The sequence below is a fragment of the Cebidichthys violaceus genome, unplaced genomic scaffold, assembly GCF_023349555.1.
Source record: "Cebidichthys violaceus isolate CVI_PGR_0920_01 unplaced genomic scaffold, fCebVio1.0.p SCAF_40, whole genome shotgun sequence".
Lineage (NCBI taxonomy): Eukaryota > Metazoa > Chordata > Actinopteri > Perciformes > Stichaeidae > Cebidichthys > Cebidichthys violaceus.
In genome coordinates, this window is record NW_027176595.1 from 2082841 (window position 1) to 2106593 (window position 23753).

The 23753-nt window shown below is 44.1% G+C and overlaps 2 protein-coding genes across 3 annotated transcripts in view; one reads left to right on the forward strand and one right to left on the reverse strand.

The window, feature by feature from the left end:
* baiap3 (BAI1 associated protein 3) overlaps nt 1–5942 on the reverse strand; it is a 34405-nt gene extending 28463 nt beyond the window's left edge. For both annotated transcript variants that reach the window (XM_068727947.1, XM_068727948.1), the window contains exon 1: nt 5687–5942. The gene's annotated coding sequence lies outside the window, so the exon portion shown is untranslated. The remainder of the gene's footprint in view (nt 1–5686) is intronic.
* Nucleotides 5943–11734: 5792 nt separating this feature from the next.
* On the forward strand, nt 11735–23588 carry usp31 (ubiquitin specific peptidase 31). The gene is made up of 16 exons (XM_068728036.1): nt 11735–12917; nt 13064–13198; nt 13536–13630; nt 13712–13804; nt 14037–14172; nt 14352–14499; nt 14581–14761; nt 14896–15007; nt 15129–15223; nt 16016–16093; nt 17245–17374; nt 17824–17943; nt 18463–18688; nt 18793–18951; nt 19419–19571; nt 20972–23588. Exons 1-16 carry the CDS (start codon nt 12393–12395, stop codon nt 22438–22440), a joined length of 3855 nt encoding a protein of 1284 aa, XP_068584137.1. The 5' UTR covers nt 11735–12392; the 3' UTR covers nt 22441–23588.
* Nucleotides 23589–23753: the final 165 nt, after the last annotated feature.

Consider the following 23753-nt stretch of genomic DNA (forward strand, 5'->3'; position numbering starts at 1 on the left):
CTGCCTTTTTTTTTTTTTTTCCTTTTCAATCTTCATTTCAAGTCAAAAAGCATGAAAATGAACGGATTGCAAGTTTATTAAAATCGCATAAGTGTCAGCAGTTCCCACAGCAAAAACAACTCAGGGATGCTCACGTCTGCCTAGCAACTGAGGAAGAGAGTGAAGCTTATTGTTAAGTCAAAGACTCCTCCTTAACAGCATCCAATCACTTTAGTCCCCCGCTTGTCCAATTTACTGCATGTTGCCTGTGACGCGAGCTCCACTGCCGCTGGCTGAACCCGGGACGTTTGTGAGAGCCTCGAACATTCAGCGCGCTGATGAGCAGCAGCAGCAAAAAAAAGAAAAGAAAAGAAAAGAAAAGACGAATGACGAAGACACACGAGAGAGAGAGGCTTTGATTGACGGAAAAAAAAAGTCAGACACTCTTTTCAATAGTTGACAGCCGTGAAGGAAGAAGCGATGAACGACGGCTGCTCGGAGCTTGTTCTGATTTTCCAACCAGGAAAAAGACACAATACTCGCTGTTAGTAACAATCTGTGAGAGGATAACAGTGGAAAGTCATTCTGAGCTGATGCTACATATTTTACAATGTTCATCTTTTTTTTTTGGAGGGGGGGGGGGTGGGTGTGAGACTGTTGTTGTATGGTTTGAATGATGGCGCTTACACCAAATGGATTCCACAATATCAGTGTGTCCGTGTGCCTGCTGTCATCCAGACCACCTGCTGAGAGCGTCGTGGTGCAGGTAGTATCACAGGCTGAGCCCAAAGGACAGTATGCTATCGATCCAGGGGGCTGACACCTGTTATCCACTTGGAGCATTCACACTTTCCTCCATTAGACTGAAGTGTCTGTGCTCCTTCTCTGTCAGATATCATCAATTTGCCATTTCCAAGAGATGAACTGTTGGAATTTCCTTTCTTTTCTTTTTAACTTCTCTCTTGATTTCCTATATTTTCCCAAACTACTGGACAAGGATGAGGTTCTATTAAAGGTTGTGGACGCAATACACGTCCAGCTAGCTCGCTACTTGTCCACACAGACACAGGTCTTGTGGTATTGCTTTAGGACGACAGGATTGAGGAGCTGCCTCAAGAATATGATGGATTTATTCTGGTATTTTCTGAATGTCACTGCTCAGCGTCTGGAGAAAGCTCCCGGTGTTTGAATCTGATTGAATCTCAGAGCTGTTGATACTTTCTGCCATCACTCTCCATTGTAGCTCCATAGGAAACATGTCAAATATCTCCAGTGCGACTGCGGCCTAGTGGTAGAGCAGAGTCGTCCGTCCATTAGACATAAAAACCTCAACCGTGTTGTCATATTAATATCATTACCGGTGCATGTGTGTGTGTGTGTGTACTTTTACATGTTATATTGTGTGTTATACTTTCTGTTTTCTTTCTTTGTGAGTGTAAGCCTACAGGGACTCTCTGAGTGAAGCGCACGTGAAATAAACTGATGAACTGAAGTTGCACAGCTCTTTATTTGGTAAAAAAAAACAATATTTTTTTTTGTCACAGTCATCAAATGTACAGGTCCTGTTTGTGGGAAAAGGGGAAAGAGTTACCTCTTCAATACTTTCCTACTTATTGGATGTTAAGAAGGTCAGAAGAAAGGAAAATCTATTTATACTAAAAATTCAGATGACTTTTGAATCATCATTATTTTTAAACAAACAGCAGGGCACAAAGGAAATGTCAAGGAATCACACATGTTAATGAGATTTGAGTGGTGATTGGAATCGGGCAGTTTATTTCGTATTAATAATGTTCACGTTCAGAGAAGTCTCATTTATGTGCATTTTGTCGCTGACCGTCAGAGAGCGTCGAGTGTTCTCCGCTCTCCTAACAAGGTTGACCTCGATCTAAGAGTGAAATACTCTCTTCATGACATCTTTAAAAGGCCGCGCTGCTGAAATACCTGCGGCGTGTTTTCTCGCTGTGGTAAACAAACCTGCTCGGGCGTCACATCGTATCCACCGCACGCAGGCTGGTAAGCACTGACAGCCAACAGGCACCGCGGAGCAGCTGTCTCCCAGGTGAACTCATTTCAATTACGGGAGTGGATCTCTCCCAACTGGATTTCACTCTGTCTCAGCCGTCAGCCCGTAGTGACAAAACGGGGTCGACGTGCCGCCGCCGGTGGGGCGCCGGCTGCCAAGGAAACACCGTCGAAGCCAAGTAAATGCCTTTCTTGCGATATTGGTGCCAAAATCGTGCCAGGGAAACACTTGCTAACGCTCAACAGTGTCTCTCTCCTGTGAGAGCCAATGGGTCCGGCAGCCAAAGGCGCCTTGCTGATAGGGAAGAGTGTCTCTATGGTAACAGCAGAAGAAAGGGAGCTGGTAAATACAGGTAAATGGAATTCTAAGGTCTGGAAAAAAAAAGAAAAAAAGAAGAAGACCCTTTGGTGTTATAGTGTGTTCACCTCAACGCAGTAAAACACAAAAAAAACATGATATTTATACACAGTTCAGTACAACAGTTACAACAGGGCACCATCTGCATCACACAGTGATGGAGAGGAATGTGATCACCGTTTAATCAACAGTGTTAATTCAATATAGATATATATCTATATATAGATATAGATATAGATATAGATAATGTTTCAATGTAGCTCATGAACTTGTATATCTGAAGTACTGTTCCTACTTTACATAGACTACGGCTGCAACTAACAACTGCTTTGATGATTTACCGATCTGTTGATTATTACTTACGATTAATCGTTTATTCATAGCAAACACATTCAATCATTTCCAGCGTTTTATTCAAATTACAAAACACATTTCTCATTTTCTTGTACGATGCTCTTTTACCACAGTAAATCAATTACATTTAATAAATGGACACTGGGCGCCATGCAGGAAAAAAAAGTCAAATATTAGGGTTAGCTAAATCTTCCGTCTTCAGCAGATCTGTGTCCATTTTGACAAACAAAAGCACAATTTACAGGTTATTCAAAAACAAACGTTTCTACGTTTTTGTGTGGATCGATATCTAGCCGCCCGGTAGTTTTAATACGCGCTAGCTTTAAAACAAAATCACTGAAAGAAAACAGACCGTTTGTACTCAAATTAGAACCTGTAACTGCACATTTGCTTCTGCACTTCTTTTTTCCCGCCATATTGTCCGGCTACGCTCCGGCTAATCTTCAAACGTTTACTCAAAGAGACTGAAGAGATTTCCTGGAGTTCATCACGTGAGCTGATGAGGCGCGGCACTGGCCGGCTTACTGCCCCCACCTTAGGAGACGCTGCCACAGCGTCATCATGACATAGACCCAACTATTGTTATAATCGAATTTAATCGACTTAACAGGTTCGGTACGATTTCCTACATGCCTTTGTCTTACAACCAATGCAATTAGCATTCATTCTTCCTTCGTCGACACAATGAGAGGGAGATATTAATTTAACCGTCTCCTTTAACAATGACAGTTGGTGTAATTGAATGAAAGCAGACGAGCACATTTTGAACTTAATTTAAACCACATCAGCCTGAGGAGGTGCACCTTCAAATCACTACTGTAAGTCGATTATGCAGCGCTGGTGTGAAAAAGCGTGACTATCATAACCTTTACGACAGAAGCAAGAGCCTCATTATATGGCCATCAAGGTTATAATTGTGTCACTGTCCCTTAGGGACGCCTGAGCTAAATGGATCCGGCTGCCAATTCGGTGTCAAATCTCGGAGCTTTCCAAGCGGATTGGATTTTGAAAAGTCCCTGTGATCTATACGCTATGCACCTAGATAACACATCATCTGTGAACCATCCAGCTCCGGCCCGGAGAAAACACCATCCAGCCTGCTATTCCCAAAAAGCTCCCGGTGTCTGTGTTGTCAAGGCACATGACGGGCACATTGGCTTTGGAAATTGATTGCCAGAGAAAACCCCAGGAGTTGATGGTTGTGAGCTTTTTTTTTTTTTTGTAAAGGGCGTCTGCAGCACAGCGACGCACAACATATACAACTTTAACAATGGCACAAATCCTCGCTTATTGTGCCACAGATAATACATCCTTTGTCCTCGTGAAAAAAAAAAAAACCACTCTCCCCCCACGGCCGTAAGATAGAAGAAGCTCTCAAAAATATAGAAGCCATCGAGCCTTTATGCAGAAACAATCATGCCTCTCCTTTTACGCGAAAACACATCAGTCTGCATTTACAAGACACTGTGCTACAATGGCAGTGATGCTCTGAGTCATTGAAGTTTTCTCACACACTATAATTAATGCCGTACTTCTGAACACAACAACTGACTACTATATTTGAGCGGCATTACCATAACCTGCTTATGATGTCTCTGCGGACGTGTGGCAGAAGGAAAACACTGGGGAAGCTGGTTTTTTTCTTTCACACACAGGTTTTTGACCACTGATCTACGGCATTTAAAAAGAGGAATTATTCATTAATGAGTGATTTGAAAACTAATGGACTCCTAATGATTGGTCTATAGTGGAGTTAAAACCTCCACCGTCTTAATACAAAGGGAGAAAGCCACAAAGAGACACTCATAATTCGTCTCTATTAGACTGCAGTTTAATGCTCAACAATGAAACGTGATGCTTTTCATCCCCCTTATAATCTGCTGGATAATCAATATTAAAAAAGCACAGGTGAATCACGGACTTAGGCTGCCGGTGCTGTCACTTGGGGACAAGATTATTCTAGATGAGCGCCGTCTTAGTGTGAGTGAGTGAGTGAGTGAGACAGAGAGAGAGAGAGAGAGAGAGAGAGAGAGAGAGAGAGAGAGAGAGAGAGAGAGAGAAGAGACGAGCATCTCCAAAGCGAAAAATGGATTGATACACAGTATGAAACAGAGCATGCATAATGCGTGAGCTGCTGAGGAGGTTAACATCACATTCAGATCCAGAGGTCTATAAAGCTGCCTTTACTCTTATGACACCTGTTATTATACACGTCTTCAAACACAAACCTATGAATGTCTCCCAGAGTGCACTCTGACTAAAATAACATGTTTTCAACTTCAGGCTGTATCTCTGTCTGATGCACCTGTGTGTGTGTGTGTGTGTGTGTGTGTGTGTGTGTGTGTGTGTGTGTGTGTGTGTGTGTGTGTTGATTGTTAAAGAGTGCGTGGCGTCTCCAGCTTTTGAAATGTACAGAGCAGGCTGATAGATTACAAATAAGGAGAGCGTTTACAAAAATAAAAAAAAATAGATATTCAACCATAAAACCATCTCCACCTGTCAAGTTTCGGTCGAGCCAACAAGGTGGACCATCGTACCGACATCCTGCAGAACGAGAGTCTGCCTTCATCTGGTTTCACACGGAGACAACTTGAGGGTTCCAACATTGTGTTTTAACATCGTTATGGTGAACATTAGGGGAACTTTTGGCCATACAGCAGACATTATTTCTTCTCAAAAACAAAAAAGTCAAACAGATTTGAGCTCCCGAGCTACATTATAAGCCTTGATCCTTCATGCGCTGATGTTTTATCTGGGAATCAACAGAACTTTATCCTCCGTCAATAAGGCTCATTTCAAATGATTGTTCAGCAGGGAATTCAGATCAACAGGTGCCAATGAAACCAAACCTCCGTAATAGAGTAGACAGTAGCCGGTGAGCCAGGAAAGCGGATGCATGCTTTTTTTGTTTTCATTATTCTAAACCAAATGTTTCATGCAGTTTAAATGATATAAAAAAATCCAGCTCACCTGTGTCTCCTGACAGTTTCCCCAGAGTGAAATGTTGTTGTTTTTTTTTGCAGCTGCGTGTGTCAGAGTTCCTGAGAATCAAAGCTCTGATCTCTGCTGCAGCAGCAGCAGCAGCAGCTTTCTTCTGTCAACGACGCGAATCAACTTCGGCGAAAACAACGTCTGGGTATTTTGTCTTGCGATAGAAGACGGACAAAAGCTCATTTTACTGTTTCCAATTGCTTCCTGAGCTCAGGCGCCACTGATGCTCACCCAAATATGGCCATCGGAAGTGCAGCGACACTTCACTGCCCTCGAGTGCTGTCGGAGATATTAGACTAGGAGGTGACAGCGCGACACAAGCTGTTGAGTCAAAATGCAACAAATGTGATTTTAAAATTATAAGCTGGTAGTTTTTTGTGTGAGAAGGGCTCTGTAGCTTTTTTTTTTTTGTCTACAACAGAATGCAAAAATATGTTGTCTTTAAAAATACAACAACAATACATTTTTTTTCAAGGCTAATAAACAGCTAAACAAAATCAGTTTTACTGATGTTCTGAAGTGAATGGAAGAAATTAAAATATATATATTTTATATATAAACTGCATTTGTTATACTGCACAGATGTTGTACTCTTGCTATAAGCAACACATGAATAATGAGACCACTTGGTTAAGAAAAGTTAAGAGCAATCTCAGCTTACTTTACTTTTCAATGTTCATATTTAAACACGTGTAATAAGTATCTATACATCCATATCAAAAACAAAGTTTGAAATGTTTTTATTTATTTATTTAACCCATATAGCAATGTCACTTTTTACTATTACTTCATCAGAATAGCAGTAGACTATTTATTTTTCCCCCTCAGTGCTTCTCATAACAGTCGATTCTTACTTCCGCTCAAAGGCGCTTTGGGTTTTACGATGCGCACCTGAATGCATCATTTGACTGTTGCTGAGGGATGTCGCCGAGAAGAATCCCTGAGCGACGGAGGGAGCAGCCTCAGCTGTCAGTCAGACGGAGATTCCTGCTTTACTTTGTTCCGCCTAATGAGCTCATCCAGTGCTTTAATGTAGCACTTTGATAGGATCTAAGTATGATAATGGGAGATGAAGAAGCTATCACAGGCTCTGCATAATAGTGCACATGGGGCTTGGTCTCAGTGTCAACCCCAAACAGGAAAATAAACAAACTATATTTCTATATATTTCTATATATTTCCCACATTTCCACAGTGTTTCAATGAAATATAACGTCCTTAATTCATTCTTAATAACAGTGTTTGAAAGATAGAGAAACACCGGCCCTTCTTTCTATTTTGTTTTACTGTGCTTTACGTTTAGTTTAAAGAAAATATTAAAATAACACAAATATATTCCACTACACTACACAGCTGACACACAATGTGGGTTTAAAAAGAAACAGATCTGTGGGACAAGAGTCGGTTCCCAAAAAGCCTGCTGCCTCACTGCATATGTCCACCATGAACTATCATGTCAATAAGCATAATTACGTTTGAACATTTGAATGATTTCCTGCTAAATTGACGGCATGTTCTGTGTCAGTGCTTCCATTGAATGACACAGCGATATTTACACATTGCCAATAAGGTTGAACAGATGATGAGCAGCACCTCGAAGCCCTTGTATCATAGTGCGCCTCAGGCATTTTCTCACTACTCCGGGGGAAGGGGAAGAGCATGTGCAAAAATGCTTTAAATAGACACAGGGACATTAATTATGTGCTTGTAGGGTAGAGGTGCTTCTCTCTAAGCGTAGACATGATTTCACATGGCCATTATAACAGGAGCTGCAGTCAGGCACCCTCTCATCGGACTGACGATTTACGGAAATCTTCATCGGCGTCAACAAAGTCAAAGCTCATCAACGTCCTGCGATTATGGGAGATTCTTTAATTAACACCGTTTCCCTGCGATGATCTACAGAGGAGCAGATCCTGAAGCTCTCATTATGTCGTGGAACTATTCAAATCAATCACTGAGAGTGGAATTCGTTCATAATGCCCAAGTAGAAAATCAATTTATCGGATCGGTTAGTTGGAAATAATAGAGCATGGTGTTGCTACAATAGACGGCTCAAAAGGTTTAAAAGCCATTTTGGAGCTACCTCACGTTCCTGTGTAAAGCCATTACACAACACTCCAGCGGTACATTAGGCAACACACAAAAGCATTCGAGGAGATAATAGCTGCAGTTCAGAGTTAAAGAAGAACCGAACAGCCACTGCTTTTCAGCTCAACGCCAATTAAAACGAAATTAAAAATTGAAAGGCTTGATTTGTTTGTTCTCTCTTTGACGTCTTCTCACCGTCGCATATTGAGAGGTGGACATTCCTCTCACGACTGATTGTGAGTTCCTTCTGAGCTGTGAAGGAAGAAGTGGACGGAGTCACCGTGACATCATTATTGAAGCCTCAAGTTCAACACTTTAGCTGTAGCCGTCTTGGTTTTTGGCGGTCGCCATCTTGCTTTTTGCAAAAAGAAGTGACACAAGAGAGTGGAGCTCAGTATGACCATAGCTTAATAACAGATTTCTAGGCAACCACAAATTTTACAATTCATTTTCATGAACTGAAAATACTGTGAAAGCGTTAAAAATCTAAGAATAAAACACAAACATCTCCCAGACAGTGGTTTAAATGGGCCATAATTTACTAAATGAACATGATGCTGTATAAAAGAAGACTTGTTGCTAGAGATTGAGACCATAAACTCATGATTACAATGTTTACTGATAAATCAAGAGAGAAGTAGAGTCATTTTCTCATAGACTTCTATGCAACCAGGCTTCTTTTTTGCAACCAGAGGCGTCGCCCCCTGCTGGCCATTAGAGAGAACGCACCTTTGAGGCCCTTCCTCATTGGCTTCACTTTGCAGAAACCATCTAATTCACCAACGAGGAAAAACAAAAAGCTACACACTTCTCTCTGATGTTGATGTGTTTCGACATTATTTTTAAATCTCCGCAACGTTGAACAGAAGGCTTTTCCCGTGTTGAGTGATGAAACACATGTGACTCTCTGCCTTGTTTCCATGGACACGTCATTAGAGAACTTCCCCAGCTGGCCCCGACTGCTTGTGATGACAGCAAATAACAAGTGAAGGATTTAGTAATAACCAGGACCAAAAGCAAAAGTGACTTTCAAATCACTCAATCTGATTAAGATTACATGTTTTGTTTGTAGTGTTGTGTTATTTCTCCTTTTTTTTATTATTATTTTTAAATAAAATGTATTTATTCCTACTTTGATGGACTCCAATCCTATGAAGACTGCAGCACCAATCAATGTTAAGTCTCTGACTTTTCTCACTTTGAGATCACACGTGTCGCCACACGAGTCATTCAGACACTGTGTTCCTGAGCCTGACGGCTCGTCGGTCTTTATTCTTTTCTTTCATGTAGTGTATATGATGTTTGACACCGGTGCAGAGAAGAGAGGTAGAATGAAGAGTCATTCTGTCGCCACCATATTGCCTCATATAGGCACACCGAATGCTTCCCAATGACACGCTCGCCAGCATTTCCCGATCAGATTACCGATCAATACAGAGCAGCTGCTGATCCTGCCGTTTGAATCCCAGCTCAACCCCAAGCTCGCACATTGGACGATGGAGGCGGCAACATGTTCCCAGAACTCACTCAGATTTGACCCACTTTGCTCAGTGATGAGCGGCAAAACGCTGTTTTCAAATCTTCCACAGTAAGAAGTATTCAGTTCAACCCAATATTACAAATCCCCCCCCCCCTTGAAAAATCTATTAACGGGGGAAAAAAAGGAACAAACCTCAGGGAGAGCAACTGAGAAGGCAACAGATGTTGTGTGTACAGAATGAACAACATAACAGTATTACACCAATCAATCCATATTACAGAAATTATACATATAATGAGAGTAATCACAGCAGTAGCACTAACAATAGCAGAGGAAATATAAGAAAAATAGAATGACTCCTAATACAAACAGCAACAGTGGATGGAATGATGATGAAGATGATGATGATGATGATAATAATAGCAGTTATAGTAATATAAATGTGACTAACAATAATGATGGTAGTGGGTATCAGGTATAACCACAACCCAGGGAACCTGAGAGGAGAGAACGAGACTCCTGGAGAGACGTTGATAAGGCGAGAACAGATAGCTGGTTTGAGATGCATGTACAGCCACCCAGTGGTGAGTAGGGTGTAAGTACTGCACCCTGTGTGTTTGGCTATAATAATAATAATAATATAATAAGCTTTTCAATAAGATGCGGCAGTAATTCATCCGGATGCGTCTTGAAGCACCCAAATCAAAGTCACGCATTTCTTTCGGCGTATCGATCCGGCTGTTGGATCCGCTCCACGGTGACATCAAGCATCTCGACACAATAAAAGCGCCAATCAGTGGAAGTGTTCACAGTTCACTCCATCAGTGAGAACAAGAAGCTAATCAGCGCAACACAAAACAACCGTCACTCAAACATCGACACCATTATCTCCAGAAAGTGTTGCTGTTTAGTTACTGACGTGCTGAGCGTGACAACACTTTAGTTTCAACGGAACACGCTCAGACACTCGAGTTATCTCAAAGGGCTGAAACTAACAATTACACAACGGCAGCATGTGATGTTGACGATCTTGACATTATGGACATGAATACAATGTGTTTTCTTTTCATCACGATGTTTTTTATTAACGTGCAAACAGAGAGCAAAGAGTCACTGGAACAGTATAGTTCCCAGGGAATTAGACAGTGACCGATATGTTGAACTGGATGCATGGACAATGAGAAGATTGTATCAACAATTAGCACATTGTGACACATCTCTTCCTTTTATAATGATCACTTACTTTATTATTTTGTTTTCTATTGCTGAACACCGTACTATACTAATCAATACTGTAATTACAAGTCGAACAATGGCACTGAAATCAGTCACCCCCATGATAAAAAGACAACTGTAATGATTTTCATATCAGCTTCATTTGGCATCATTAAGTCCTTGGGATATTTGCTCTTCTCTTTGTCCGTCTTCTCCGCCTACATAATACAAGGAAAACGTATTGTCTGTTCAGAAGGATGATTCAGAGACTGATTAAAATACTCTGAAACGTGCGTTAGCCACCAACCCACGGTGTCTCCGCTCTCACATTCTCAATAACTCCTACGACGTGACAACCCGAGGAGGAACTTTCTCGGTAGATATCTGAGGAACCATTGTGTTCGGACGCGTTGGGCAAAGACGTGAACAAAGAGAGATGGTGGATTTACACGCCGTCACCACGTCACTCTCTGATATAAATATATACTTACACACATGGTGACTGCCAATGATAACAGAGACATCACAGTACTTTTCAAGCCACGTAGCCTCCTTGTGGGGCATCTCAAGAGGTTGACTCCCTCTCACAAGTGTGTCCTAGGCTGCCAAAGATGAAAACAAGTAGTCTGCACAATAACCCAGCTCTCAGATGATATGTAGGAGCGGTTGGTATTAAATCAACTTGCTCATAAAGGCTTCCTCAGTGAAAGGTGCAGGCCCACCTCTAAAACAAACACATTTTGGACTCTTGATTGACCGTCTCCACATCTGGTTTATCTGCAGCTGAACATAAGAAGATATATCTGAGTCTATCGCCATGGAGAGTAGTTCAAAGCAACGTATGTTACCTGTCCTTCAACGTTATGGCAGTGATTTATTTGAGAGATATATATTATTCATTATTCATTTATATATTGTTCTGATTAGGGTGATACGGTGCTGCAGATTTCCTTCCTTAGAGTAATGCAGCTATAAAAAAATTAAAATAACATTTGTTTATTCATCAGTCTGTACAACTGAATTGTTGGCCATTAAAATGTCTGGCTAGGTCTACATTTAAATGATTTTAATAAACAGGGTTAGTGAGAGCAGCAACGGTACAAAGAGCACATCTGGCTGCAGTACTGCCAGGCTGCTGCTCTTACTCCGGTCCAGCAGGGGGCGCTGACGTGATGGTGAACCAGCTCACCAGCTGCCAAAACAAACATGAACAAGAAGAAGACGAAGAAGAAGTAGAAGGATTCTGCTGTTAGCTTAGCCCGAATGTGCCTCTAAATATGTGACAAATGCGAGGTTAAGCAAATTTTGGACACACTTTCTACTTCAACTGTCATTTCCTGCAAAACATGGCGGACTATCAGTTTCTGGTGAACACGGACGTCTCGGCCGAACCGCTCGGTTGCCGTTTCTGCTGCTCTTGTTGTTATTGTAGCTAGCGTCAGCGTTAGCTAAGTAGCTAACGCTGCTGCCTTCGCTTTCAGTATAACCGATGTTGATTCATTGCTGCGGGGCGGTGAACCGCTAAAACAAGAGGTAACCGTGGAGCAAGTTGCAGACATCAATAACAGACCGTAGCAATGTTTGTGTTACGCGTCTTAAGAAATTAGGTGATTGGCCTTGGGCGGTTTGTTGGCAAGGTTGTAGCGCACGGAATTCTAACGTTAAGTGAAACTACACATCTGAGTTGCAGCTGCATGCTTGAGAAGAAGACCCGTCAACTGAAATGGCATTACTAGCTAAGGTCAGCTAACACACCTGACGTTGCCAGCAGTCATTGCTGACTACATGTTTTGAGATGGAGCAGCAGAAAGCAGCCGGGGAGATGGCTCTTCTTCTTCTCCTTCTTCTTCTTCATCACAGCACATCTGTCTGAGTGTGGACGCCCGTGGAAGAGGAATCATGTCTTGCAAAGCCGCAATCAAGGACAAGAAGTCGAGCTTCAGCAAGAAGCTCTTCAGGCGAGGCTCTGTCCGCTCTGTTGGCAGTTTCATGAGCAGAGTCCTCAGGACTCTCACGGCGTTATCACACTTTGGATCTGAAGTGCAAGCAGAAGATGACAAAGACGATGGAGGCTTTTCAACTTTTAAACCTGGGAGCAAAGATGTGCCCATGGACGATGGGGACCTCGCGGGGTTCCTGTCAGGAGAGAGAGTTCCTGGAGTGTCGGGCCTCAAAAACCACGGGAATACCTGCTTCATGAACGCGGTTCTGCAGTGTCTCAGCAACACGGAACTCTTTGCCGAGTACCTCGTTCTGGAGCACTACAAAGGCGAGGAGCCGGAGGAGGGCAAACCAAAGACCAATGGCGTCCATCTGCAGAAGAAGGGTCCTCTGTCCAAAGGGGAAGTCACGGAGCAGCTGTCAGGGCTCGTGCGGGCTCTGTGGACGTTTGAGTATACCCCGCAACATAGCAGGGACTTTAAGGTAAGTGCATGATCAGTGTGGGTCCTTACCCACAACACTGCTACACTCATGATGTCTATTCATAAAATACACTTCCTGATCAACATATCTGAAGAAACGGGGCTGAGATTTGCCTCCTGACCCTTGGACCGTGCCGTTTGTTGCAGAATGCTGTGTCGAAAAATGCCACCCAGTTCAAAGGGAACGCTCAGCACGACGCTCAGGAGTTTCTGCTGTGGCTGCTGGACAGAGTTCACGAGGACCTCAACACCGTCAACCCCAACATCAGGCCTGCTATAAAGGTGTGTTTGGAAGCCCTGTTACGGGGCATCGCTTGTTGTTTTCATATAAAGCAGCGATTACACGCGGAAGATTCCCCTCTTATCGCTCAGCCGTACGCTCCTTCATATCTGGGAAGCTAAAGAATATATCCCAGATATTATTGCAGGACTATTTAAACTCACAGGTGTTTCAGTGATTCTGGTCACTCAGTGCATTTGTACACATGAGCTGCATTCACATTCCCGCTGATCCAGACTTGCCTGGTCTTGTTTTTCCTCCTTAGACCCTGAAGCTGATAGGCTGGTTTTATCTATGACTTGGTAATCTGACGAGTAAAACCTGTTTGTGTTTGTTCAGCCACCGATTGAAGAAGACGATCAAAGCTTAGAGGGGCCATCCCCCCCCCTCTCTGCCGGGTCCTTTGTACAAGAACTGTTTCAGGCTCAGTACAGGTACGCTTTAGATCCAGTAATTACAAGTATGGCCACGTTATCTCTCTGTTATATTAAGAGATTACATTTTTTTCCTAACAGGTCTTCTCTTACTTGCCCACATTGCCAAAAGCAAAGCAATACGTTTGATCCCTTCCTCTGCATCTCCTTACCGATCCCGCTGCCGCACACACGGTGAGTTACTCTCTGGAGCTGTGATCTGTGTGGTTTCAAACCAAAACAACAGTGTGTTCATTTTAGGAGAGTCATCAGTTCAGAAAAATAAATCTGACGAAAGAAACGCGAAGAAGGGGGAAATGAGCGTCTCGCATCTTTCCACTAGAATACATGTGAACCATGGCTTTAAAGCAGGAGCAGCCCTGCTCACATAGTGATGTGTTTTATTCGCATCATCTGTGTTTGCCAGGCCCCTGTATGTGACGGTGGTGTACCAGGGGAAGTACTCTCACTGTATGCGGATCGGAGTTGCCGTTCCCCTCAACAGCACCGTCTATCGCCTCCGAGATGCCGTGTCACGTGAGACCAAGATCCCAATGGACCAGGTACTATTCCCGTCTCGTATCGGCTCAGGGTCTCGCAGCGAGACCGTGTTACAGTCGCACACAAACAGCTGAGTGATAACATTGCTGAAAGCTGGCAGGATGAAAATGCCACCAGAGTAAATGTTGTTTAATCCGGACGCTGCATTTTTTTTTAAATGTGCTCTTTTCTTCTCTTTCAGTTTGTTTTGACTGAAATGTACTACGATGGTTTCCATCGTTCATTTTGCGATGACGACGACGATCTTGAAATCATTCAAGAGAGTGATTCTATATTTGCCTTTGAGACACCGGAGACCTTCAAACTGGAAAACATACGCACAAAAAGAGGTAAATTGTACTTCATATTTTATTCCCACACTACGTTCAATGGAGGGGAATTTGTACGAGCCTCGTTTGTGTCTTTCACAGGAAGTCTTCTGGCAAACCTGAATCATAACAACTTAAAATATGGGACAGAAATCAGCAGGACGTCGTCTTTCATGCAAGGAGCCGTGACCCCTTTAACCGCATCGCCCAATAAGAACCTGGGGCCAGAAAAAATGATCCTTCTGGTGTGTAACAGGGCTTGTACCGGCCACCAAGGAAAGAGGTACTGCACTCGCAATATTATATGAACTATGAAATCTTTCTCATCGTTATAACACGCTATCCAGTCCGGTGTCGTTCAAAGCTTCCCGGTGAAATAAGAGCGACTAAAGCCTCGCACCCGGTTGCCGTTTTTAGGTTCGGCCTGCCGTTTGTCCTGTACATGGAGCGCACTGTGACCTGGGACGCTCTACAGAAAGAGATCCTGGAGAAAATGCGTCATCTCCTGAGGCCAGGGGTCTACATTCAGGTAGGAAGAGGAACACGCCGCTTTATCTGCACAGTAAATACGCCGACGCATAAGAAGTTCTGAATGAGCGATTGCACCGTGTTAATGAGCCAGACGCACTGACGCTGGTGTCTCTGCACAGGTCGGACCGTTCAGTCTGCGGGTGGTTGGCGTCGTCGGCATCACCTACCTCCTTCCCCAAGACGAGAGACCGCTCTGTCACCCGACCGTGGAAAGGTCAGTTCTGCCGTTTTAATACAACGTCTATGTATCATATTGTGGTTCGTTGTGAATGACGTGTCACACATGTCCGTCTCCTCGATGCAGTGTGTTCTGTGTATGCTTTCATAAATCTCAGCCTGTTGACAGAATAAGGCCTTTAACGGCCGTTCGTGTTGAAAAGGTGGAAAACCAACAGTCAGTAAAATGTAGATTTTGTTTCACGATACTGGAATCTATTTGAATTTGGTTATTGATATTGAATCAAATGTTTGGAAGCTGTAGTTGACCTGTGCCTCTTCCAAACAAACACTGTACATATGTGGATAAAGGTAAAGACGGGCATGACGTTAGGTAACGAGGTGAGGTCTAAATGACACCCATCTTGTTCATGTTCTCTGCTTTGATGACATGCCCTCACATGATTTTAACCGTTTGTAAAAAAAAAAAAAAATGCCAGTTCAGCACGTTTGGTTTATTACCGACTTCAGTCTGCAACAAAACAAGTCACGACATTGTTGCTCAGCAGAGGTGCATGAATCAAAAGTTGTGACTGATTAATAGGTCTCTTACAACTAGAATCTCTCTGGATATATTATGGTCTGTTTCACACACAAATCCATATTAACTTTTCATTTACTGCTGCTCTTTGAGAGCGAGAATGATTTAATTTACCATAAACCGTCTTCTAAAGAAATGTCTTGTAGTTGCATGTAGATTATGAAACGCGCGACTTTCTTTCTAGCCCACAGTGACGTAGACGAGGGGATATGAAATGTCACCTGCCTCCATGTTTGTTTCCCACTACAGAGCATACAAGTCCTGTGGACAGGGGGGGCCTCCGCACGTGAAGATTGTGGTGGAGTGGGACAAAGAGACCAAGGACTAGTGAGTGGGAAAAAAAGATTCATTATTGATGAGTTTATTTTTGTCGACACTACAATATGTTTGTTCTGCACAGAATAAATCCAGGTGTTGACATTTGTTTGCTGTAATCTTTGCAAACTAGACTGCCAAATCACATTAAACCATGCTGTTCATTTTAATAACTTGCTTTGTAGACATGACATTGAAGGTGTTGTTACTGTCATTTTAATAACTTGCCATGCCTTAACGGGCCGGCTAACAAGATAGTCCGTGTGAGCAGTTATGCAGAAAGCACAACTGAGGCGATAGAATCAGTTTGAATGTAAAACAAAATATTGTGAAATAGGCCTGAATCTTGCAGCGGTGTCATCGGATCCAGTTTCTCAGCATGATGTGAATTGCTCATCGACTTAGAAGGAAACAACTCGTCACATTCACAAAGCATAAGCATGCCCACACATCACTGCTGCTTCAGTTCAGAGAACAGCGTTACGGTTTACAGTGAGGCAAAAAAGAACTGATGACGACGACGACAGTCATTGCATTATGCAGGATCTCTGCAGGAACTGTCAAGTTAAGCAAATCCCCACAGGAGCCGTTGTACAGGACTAGACCTCTTTTGAAGTGTCTCTGCTGTTCACATCATTTGCTTTTGAAAAAAAATCAAAATCCCTTAATCTACCTGCAAATGGTCTTAATTTGAAACCACAAGTAAACACCAGAGTTTGAAGTTCAGCAACATGTTCGCTCTTATTTCCTCCCTTAAGCTAATTACATGATGTGGTTAGCACACACACACACACACACACACACACACACACACACACACACACACACACACACACACACACACACACACACACACACACCCGTTAATGGTCAAATGGAAGTCACATCTTGATCATTAGTCATGTGTAGTTCATCAACAGTCTTTGGCAAACATGTGGAGGAAAATCCCCTCAAGACATTGAGTTGCTCCTCAGACCTGTACTTAGTGTTTGTTCTCAGCCCTTTTCCATGCTGCTGCAAGATCCAATACTTCAAGAAAAACTACAAGTACGACACAGTTCAGGAGTCTGATTATCATATGTAAATTATCCAGTTTATCAAAAGGACAAACTGGATCGCTTTGCCGTTGAGTGAAAGAAGCGTGCTCCTTTTTGTTCCCACAGTCTGTTCGGACACACTGAGGAGGAGTACATTCCTGACGCTGAGAGTGTGTATCTGCACAGGGAACAGCATCATCAGCCGCAGGCCTGCACCCTCGCTCAGTGCTTTCAGCTGTACACCAAGGAGGAGCAGGTAACCCTGTGACCGCACACGTGCACCCAACGACACGAAACGCAGCCGGTCACGAGTCCGACATTAGAAAACACATCTTTACTTTGCCTCGGCACATTGTCAGTGGGTAGTGTATCACATGTCTCCTCGCCAGTGTATCGGTCCTCTGCTAAAGTTCAACAAGTCTTTTGGTTTTACTGTGTATTTGTCTCCTAACGCTATGTTTGGGGAAAATACTGAGCACAGGCCCACATATACACTGTGGTTTGTGTTGAGGAGGAACGAGAGAAAAGCTCAGGGCCTTGTCCCGTGTGAGGCTCATATTATAAGCGCTGTGGTGGGAGCTCGTCCTTGATGGCCGCTGCCTGTGTGTGTGTGTGTGTGTGTGTGTGTGTGTGTGTGTGTGTGTGTGTGTGTGTGTGTGTGTGTGTGTGTGTGTGTGTGTGTGCGTGTGCGTGTGTTTTTCTCAGCTGGCCCCAGACGACGCCTGGCGCTGTCCCCACTGCAAGCAGCTGCAGCAGGGCCGCATCAAGCTCAGCCTGTGGACGCTGCCGGATGTTCTCATACTGCACCTCAAGAGGTTCAGACAGGTATTTAGCTCAACCAAACACTGTTCCCATAGAGATGTGGAACTACAAGAACCGCTCTAGCTTTTTATTTTTGCTTTAAGATGTTGCTTTTCTACGTACAGTAGGGATACGACGTGCAACAAAGGGCCCTAAGGCCGGACTCAAACCTGGGACGTGGTGGTTCTGTGGCATGCATTGTAAAAACCCAAGGCGCTCCAGAATAAACATTTTTATTGGTACTGAAACATTTTAAACGATGCCCAGCCCCACTCGGGGTGTTTTAAGAGATTTAATTTGATTTTCTGAAGCATGTATCCTGTTACAGGTTTGATGAAGTTTATCTTAAATGAAATAAAAGAGATGGCTGGCTCTCGAAAACAGTTAAATCAAGCAGCTAAAAGTCCTTAGTAATGGTTCTAGCTACTGTGTACTTTTCATCAAACCCCAAATAAACTGAGACCTCATGGTTCTGCCTAAAAACAAGTGCTCTAGGCTGCAGTCGATGAATACTGATGTTATAATCCTAAACCTCTGTTCCAGGAGGGGGACCGGAGGGTGAAGATGCAGAACATGGTGCGGTTCCCGCTGATGGGCATGGACATGGCACCTCATGTGGTTAAGAGAAGCCAGAGCAGCTGGAGCTTACCCTCCCATTGGTCACCTTGGAGGCGGCCTTATGGCCTGGGAAGAAACCCCGATGACTACCTGTATGACCTGTACGCCGTGTGCAACCACCATGGGAACATGCACGGAGGCCACTACACGGGTAAGACTGTGAACGACTGTCCCGGATCAAATGTATGAGGATAAGGCTGCATAGTTGTGTGTTCATCTTCCATTTTCAACCCCTTCTTCCCTTCGCTGTCGCAGCCTACTGTAAGAACTCCATTGATGGTCAGTGGTACTGCTTCGATGACAGTGAGGTTTCACCAGTAGCCGACGATGACGTGTGTCAGCAGACGGCCTACATACTGTTCTACCAGCGGAGGACGGTTATTCCCTCCTGGTCGGCCAACAGCTCTGTTGCTGGTCAGTGTTTGTCTCCTACCGTCTGCCAAATATCCGCTGTATTTAGAGTTCAAAGTGTCTTGAAGTCAAAGTGTAGTTTTATTACAATAGCTGCATGAGGGTGCACCTGGGGTTGACCGTGGCTAAGTGGAGAGCAGGGCCGCCTTTCAATCAGAGGGTCGGCGGTTCGATCCCCGGCTCCTGCTCCGCTAGTCTCATGTCAATGTGTCCTTGAGCAAGACACTTAACCCCAAAATGTCTCCCGTAGCTGCGTCTACGGTGTGTAGATAGATACTAAATGACTGTAATGTAATGTAATGCATGAACATAGCTACAAAAGGTATACTACAGGACCATTGTGACTTCTGAATTTCGCCATGATGACTTTGATGTGCATGTATCTACAATCACGGTGTTATTTGAGGGAAATAACTGGGTAGTATACCTCGCCGTGGCTCAGAAACCAGTTTTGCTTGTCTTCTACACAGGCTCCACCAGTTCCTCCCTGTGTGACCACTGGATCAACAGGTTACCCGGCAGTAGGCCTGCTAGCTTGGCCTCTGGAGCCTCATCCAGACGCACCTCTCTGGCGTCGCTGGCTGAGTCGGTGGAGTTTCCAGTAGAGCGCAGTGAAGATGACGGTGAGACGATGCTTACAGGCGTAACGTTGGATTTCTTTGTGGCGCTGCCTTGTGTGTATTTTCACCACACATGAACTGCTGCTGTCCTCCTGACTCTTACTTTTAAGTTTGATAGTTCTAACAGAAGCAGGTCAGAGCTAGCTTGTGACTTTTGATCCACCAGATTAAAAAAATTCAGAAGACCAAAAACCAATATAGAAGCAACACATGTGGGGAAACCAGTTGTCGACCAAAATGAGGAAAGGAGACGGCTTCAAAGAGACAGCTTTGCTTTTTAAACAAGCAACGCAAACCTCTGTACGAAGTGCAGTTCTCCTTCCACCGACAGTGGTTCTGTTGGAATCTAAAGATACCACCAAGGTTTCCCAGAGATGTTTACAGTCAGGAACGCTGACGAGCAAAAGGAAAACACGCTCTGCGGCTCTGTACTGTGGGAAACCCGACGCAGCGAGTGAATCCAAATAGAGACAGATGTTGGCTTGTCGGGCTTCTGTTTGTGGTTAATATGAAAGTAGTCTCTGTTTAACCCTCCTCAGTACATCAGTCAGTCCCAGAACAATGTTGGCCAAACAAACTGCTGCTTTACTACAACTTCCACATGCATCACTACGGCTAATGCTGCCAAAATATGCAATATATTGAGCTATGCAACCGTTTTTTTTTTTTTTTTTAAACTTCTAATATGTTTTTAATGCCTCAACATTTATTTGCTGCATCAGTACTTAATGAAAGTTATTGCTAGTGGTCATTGTGGCGGTACAGATTCCCAAGATTTCAGCTGATCGGGAAGAAACCCGAGAACTAGTTCCCAACCACATAAAACAGAGATTTATTAGAGAAACAAATCTCACAATTGCTTTCACAATGGAAAATAGGCTTCTTCGATTTCTATCAAGGGGTTTCAGTAATAGAATAAAGCCTGCGGTCTGCCCTGATGCTGGTAACCTAGTGGAAAGGTTCTTTAATATTCACTTCAGCTCAGTTTCAGAGCAGAAAAGTTTAGGCGACGACGAAATCTGAAAGTTTGTGGATGAGCTGAGGTCTGCATGAAGTCTAGGTAGGATCAGAACGTCCTCTCTTCAGCCCCGGTTGAAGGGTGTCATCACACTCTGATTGGCCGAGAGGAGAAAGGCACCAAGCTGCTCTCGGTTCTTAATTAGGAGCCGATCCCCACAGCCTGCTCAACAGGTGATCTGAATAACCCTCCAATCAGCTCAGGGGACATTCAGCTGAAATTAATTGGGAAAAGGGAACGACAGCAAACGCCAAAGACTGAGAGACTTACATCCTTATTTACTCACTTATTACATTTATGTACAAACTTAAGTTTGTTAAAGCTTTTCAAATGACTAAATGTATTAATTGAGGGTTTCTAACAACGTTTCTTTTTTTGTTTTTAGGAGGATTCTCGGTCCGCCCGTTTGTGAGGAGCATTCAGCGTCAGAGCGTGTCCTCCAGGTCGTCCATCGCCAGCCCTTTAGCCTTCAACGATAGTGGCATCAAGCCCTCTTGGTCTCTGTCTGCGAAGCTGCACATGAGATCCAACTCGCCCTCGCGCTTCTCCCTGGACTCCCGATGTTCCCCTCCTCTAGAGAGGATAGGAGAGGCCTGCGATGACAAAGTTTCCACTTCCTGTTTTGGCAGCTACAGTAGACACGAACGCTACTTTGGCAGCAGGACTCCCCTGTCTATGATGGAGAGCAACTTCAGTGACCAGGACAACAATACCAGGTTCCTAGACATGTACTGCAGGGCTCCCACTCCAGCGGAAAAGAAGAGCACCAAAAATGAGGCAACTGAGAACAACAACCAGATAACAGCTATAGACCAAAACATTCTACCCGCCCAAGCTACTCCCTCCAAAGAACAGAAACGGAAGAGCAGTATTGGAGGGTTTGCCTCAAAGGCGGAAATCTCTTCAAAGAGTTCCGGCAAAGTGGAGCAAGAGAAAACCTCCAAAAAGCGGTTGTGCTCGACCCATAAGACCTGCACCGCCGAGACGTCTTCCAGTACTCCCGTGAAAGGCAAAAAGGCGAGCAATACTAAAGAAAAGAGCGTAAACGCCAAGAAGAGCGCCTCTACACCCTGTGGAACTCCCTCCAAAACGAAGGAGGCAGCTCCGCCTGTGGACGCGACGCCCCAGCGGAAGCCGTTCGTCCGCTCCACGCCTCAGTCCTCGGCTTCCCCATCGCCGACCGCGAAGAAGAACTCCGGCGTCGCCGAGAAAAGCTCCGCGACTGGTCGGAAAAGGCTGGTGGAAAGGAGCTACAGCAGGGATTCTATGCACACCAGCCCCCTGGTCGACGGCCTCCGAGGCAGCTTGGCGGCCCGCTCGTCCCCGTCTAAGAGCGGGGAAGGCAACCGGCCCGAGAGGAGATCCGTGAGGAGCTCCAGCAGCAGCTCCTCCGTCACCAGCCTGCGCTCGCCCAGCGTCTCCAACAGAGACCTGCAGCGCGGCAGCAAGTCTGAGGAAAAAGGCTTGTCCTTCTTCAAGAGCGCCCTCCGACAAAGGGAAAGCCGCCGGTCGGCTGATTTGGGCAAAAGCGCCCTGCTCGGCAAAAAAGCCTCGGAGAGGACGTGCAAGCAGAACGGACAAGCCAAGGACATCGGCGGTGACGCCGGAAAGACGGGAGACGCCGTGACGGAGGCTCACGGAGGTGAGTCAAAGCCAGGGACAAAGGCGTCTTCCAAGCCCCCCAGCTCTCTCAGTCGCACTCTATTAAACGTTGGCAAGTCCAAGTCTTCCACTTCCGACGTAAGTCTCAAGTCTCCCTGTAACGGGAAGAAGCCTCTGGAAAGGATGGCCTCTTCCCGAAAGCTGTCGTCCAGCACGCAGTCTCCTGCGCGCACAACGAAGAGGCCTCAGTGATAAACCCGTCGTCCCGTTGACCCGACATAATGCAGCTATTTTCTTTGTGCCTACGTTTCAGCGAGCGCCGGATGCGTTTGTAAAGAGACATTTCTGACGTCATCGTCACCGGCTTTGAGGTTTGAGTATCGGCGGCCAGCTGTGAGTGTTCTTCTCTGGACCGGTTTAAAAAGTGCATCCTCTGCACATTTAGGTGCCCAACAGTTTGTTGGTATGCTGCCAGTTGTAGTTTTTTTAAAATCTGTGTGTATCGTTACCAATTACACCCTTTTTTCTTTTTTTTTTTTTGAGCACGAGGTCCGGATTTGATGGGAGCGGAACAGTCGCTCGCGTTCTGGCATTTCGGGTCCACGAGCTGTACGGCGCCGACCTGTTTGATTGCTTGTACTGGAGGCTTATATGACAGCTGACAGAATTCCCTGTTGCAATCTTGAAATCCAATTATCTTTCCTTCAGACAGGAGGCTTGTTATATCTTTTGAAAAAGCTGCAAACATTAAGTTTAAGTTTGCCTGCAAGAATTTCCCGCTGACGGAACCGGATTTCTTAAAGCAGCAGCTCGTGCATTTAATAACATTAACGGTTTATTAAGAAGCGGTTTCACTCCACCACTGCACCAACAATGCAGAATCTGCGTCTCTGCGGATTAGGATGGAAATAAGCTGGATGTCGATGCTGAAACCTCACTGCTGCTCTACAAGCATTTAAAACTCCACGTTAGTGAGAACCGTAGCTTCAGAAACAGTCTCTGGACAAACACTGAAACTGGGCACACACACACACACACACACACACACACACACACACACACACATACACACACACACACCCACACACACACACACACGTACAAAAGAGTTTCATTCCCAATTAACAATAAGAAGCGCTGGCACTAGTTCTCATTGATTGTTTTTAGCCGATCAAGTTTCATGTCTGGAAGATTGACACGTAGCTGGAAAGACCAATAACAGATCATTTTGATCCGACTGATTATTAACATTAAAAGAACATAAATACAGAGGTGATTAGAATCGGTACCTGTTGAGACTAAGGTTCTCCAATATTTTAAAACCTTATTTTTGTTTAATACTAGTAGTTTTTTTGGGTAGAAATGTATTTTAGCAGATGAGAAGATGAGTGTTTTTGGAATGAAACCCTTTAAAATCAAATATATATATATATATATATATATATATATATATATATATATATATATATATATATATATATATATATATATATATATATATATATATATATATATATATATATATATATATATAGAGTATATAACCCATTTCTTTTTTCCATGAG

What these genes read in the sequence shown, in the direction of transcription:
- usp31 (XM_068728036.1), top strand. Translation starts at nt 12,393, where the DNA reads ATGTCTTGCAAAGCCGCAATCAAGGACAAGAAGTCGAGCTTCAGCAAG. An exon ending in GACAAAGAGACCAAGGACTA is followed by an intron (nt 16,094 to 17,244) that starts GTGAGTGGGAAA and finishes TTGTTCCCACAG; the next exon opens with TCTGTTCGGACACACTGAGG. An exon ending in TGTACACCAAGGAGGAGCAG is followed by an intron (nt 17,375 to 17,823) that starts GTAACCCTGTGA and finishes TGTTTTTCTCAG; the next exon opens with CTGGCCCCAGACGACGCCTG.